This window comes from Peromyscus eremicus, chromosome 1 (assembly GCF_949786415.1).
Source record: "Peromyscus eremicus chromosome 1, PerEre_H2_v1, whole genome shotgun sequence".
Taxonomy (NCBI): Eukaryota; Metazoa; Chordata; class Mammalia; order Rodentia; family Cricetidae; genus Peromyscus; species Peromyscus eremicus.
Genome location: NC_081416.1, coordinates 157,091,358 through 157,094,144, shown reverse-complemented (window position 1 = coordinate 157,094,144; position 2,787 = coordinate 157,091,358). Strand labels below are relative to the sequence as shown.

At 54.2% G+C, this 2,787-nt stretch overlaps 1 protein-coding gene across 1 annotated transcript; it reads right to left on the bottom strand.

The window, feature by feature from the left end:
- Positions 1-1,096: 1,096 nt before the first annotated feature.
- On the bottom strand, positions 1,097-2,047 carry Ffar3 (free fatty acid receptor 3). Its single transcript, XM_059278427.1, has one exon. It carries the CDS (start codon positions 2,045-2,047, stop codon positions 1,097-1,099), a length of 951 nt encoding a protein of 316 aa, XP_059134410.1.
- Positions 2,048-2,787: the final 740 nt, after the last annotated feature.

Sequence of the window (2,787 nt, the reverse complement as noted above, 5' to 3'; positions counted from 1 at the left end):
CAACCCCTGCGACCCCAGCTTTCACGTCCTACCGGAATCCATCACGTTCAAGTCAGGATTTCATTCAAGTTCCTCAGCTTCTTGATTTATTTGATTTGATTTGATTGAGACAGGGTTTCTTGTACCCAGGCTGGTAGCTGAGGATGACCCTCAATTTCTGGTCTTCCTGCTGCCTCTCCCCTACTGCTGAGGACAGATGGACACAAATGTATCTGGTTTATGTGGTGCCAGGGACTGGAAGCAGGGCTTGTGCCTGCTGGGTAAGCACTCTGCCAACTGAGCTACATCCCCAGCCCTGAATGTGAATAAACACATACATGCATACATACATACATACATACATACATACATACATACATACATCTTAAGGATGAAATCGTGGTTAGTTTTGTTCCTCCAACCCTGATCCTCTGCAGGCGCCTGGGCGTTTTTGTCCAGCCCCACTCCCTCGGTGTGACTGTTCCTTCCACCCACCACCTACACTACCCAACCCAGGAAGATGTGGAAACATCATTTGCTTTTGCCAGGTACGGAATTTATTTGGATAATTTTTCTCTTTGCCTGCCATTGTTCATAAGTATCCCAGAGAATCTGAATTTATGGAGCAGTGGGAATTCTCTGGAAAACCCTCACCAGGGCAAGCTGTTTCCTCACCCCTGGAACCCTGTCTCTCCCACTCTGAAGAGCCAAGAGTCAGTGGCTTGTACCCTTCCCCCATCCCAGGTCCCCAGCTCAGCTCCAGCCCTGGGCAGCCCCCCTCCCCCCATGAAGGCACTGAAGCAGTTGGCTGCTTCAGAGGCTAGGCTCATTCTTCCAGAGAAGTCTCTCGCCATTACAACGTCCCAGAATGGAATCCAGGGTGTGTGAGAGGATGGGAAGGAGGGCACCATGGAGAGTCCAGAATGTGATCAGGTCCAGGGAGAGCTGAGTGACAGCTGTGTCTCCAGCCTGTCCCAGGAGTGGCGTCTCTCCTGAGCTAGGGAATGAATGCCCTACGGACACACCTGCCTACTCCTTCCTGATCCCCGGAGATCTCGCTGCCAGCCCAGGCACTGGGCCAGTGGTTCCACACCCCTCCTCCGGTCCACACTTTTCACTAGCTTGGACACTCCTTGGACGGCTCTTCTCCGTCCTTTACCTTCAGTTCCAAGCTGACTTCCTGAGTCCACGGCACACAACCTCTGGTCAGCCTCCCCAGGAGCTGCTGAAAGTCGGCTTGGAACTTGGAGGATGAGAAGTAGAAGACAAGGGGGTCGATGCAAGAGTTGAGCGTGCTGAGGAGGAGCACGTAGCTCCGCCAGGTTGGACTCTCACCCCGGACATAGCCCACCACGTGGGACATATTGTAGGGGCCGAAGCAGACGAAGAAGATGAGCAGTGTGGCTGCCAGAAGCCCCATCACCCTCTTGCGCCGGCGCCGGCTGGCTCCCCGGCTGAGAATCCACACAAGCCGGCTGTAGCAGTAACCGGTGATGCAAAGGGGCACCATGAAAAGGACCACAGCCATCTCTAGTCGTACAGGCAGGAGCACGGCCAGCTGGTCCTCCCGGAATTTCAGGTAGCAGGTTCCATTGATCCCCTGGCTGTGGGTGGTGTTTCCCCAGTATTGAATGACATAAACCACACTACAGTGAGCAGACGCCAGGAACCAGCAGATGCCACTGACCAGACCAGCCTGGGCCAGTCGTGGCCGAGTCTTGTACCACAGTGGGTAGGCCACGCTCAGAAAACGTTCGATGCTCACAGCCATCAGGAAGAGGGAGGTGAGGTAGATGGTAGTGAAGAAAAGAAACCCAGAGAGGGGGCATAAGATGAAGGGCAGGAGCCATCTCATGCCACTGGCTGCCTCCACCATGCGAAACGGCAGGAACAGCAGCAGGAGCAGGTCCGACAGGGTCAGGTTTAGCAAAAGTAAGTCCACGGCCACCGGGCGGCGGCGCAGCTTGCCCACGAAGACCACCAGGGCCATCACGTTGAGGGGCATTCCCACGAGGAAGACCAACAGGTACACGGAAAAGAAGAGCCAATGATGGCCAAGAGAGATCATCTCTATGGCCACAGATGCTAGTGAGACAGAGGTGAATAGGGAGATAGCGTGGGGAGTTGGGGAGTCCTCTGTCCCCCACCAGGAGACTCTTACCCATCGGGCAGGAGTGTTGCCATCACTGTTTACCCCCACCATGGCATCCCCCATACTCTCCCCTGCAGGGTCATCTTCCTGCCTTGCTGCCTTTCCTGTCCCTCACCCCATACAGACACCGCCAAGGTGTCTCCCTCCATGTGTAACCAACCCCCAGCCCCACACTCACCAGCTTATTGGAAAATCGGCGCTCAGCTGCCTAGCACCACGCTGGCTCTTCCAGCACTAGGGCGGTGAGCTAGTTGTCCAGCTGAAATGATAAAGACTTTGTGGTGCCTATGACGTCACTCGCTGCAGAACTGCACAAAAGATGCTTTGAGCTCTGCTATCTGGGCTGTGTCCATATGCAAAAAAAAAAAAAAATCCCAGGGCTGCGTGTGTCGCTGAACATACGGTCTCAGCTGGGACCTTCCTTCCCCCCACTTTGACATCATCTCCTCCACTTGGATTCCGTATGCTTCTTTAGAACACGCACATCTAGTGCTCATCAGAGTAGGAGATGGGATGCACAGACAGAGGGCTGGACTCTGCAGCCGGCTCTGTTTCTTGCTGACTCTGTGACCTGGGACAAATGAGTACAAGTCTGTGGCCCCCATTCCATAAAACAGGTAACAATACCATTTCACAGATTAAAATGTACGCATTGG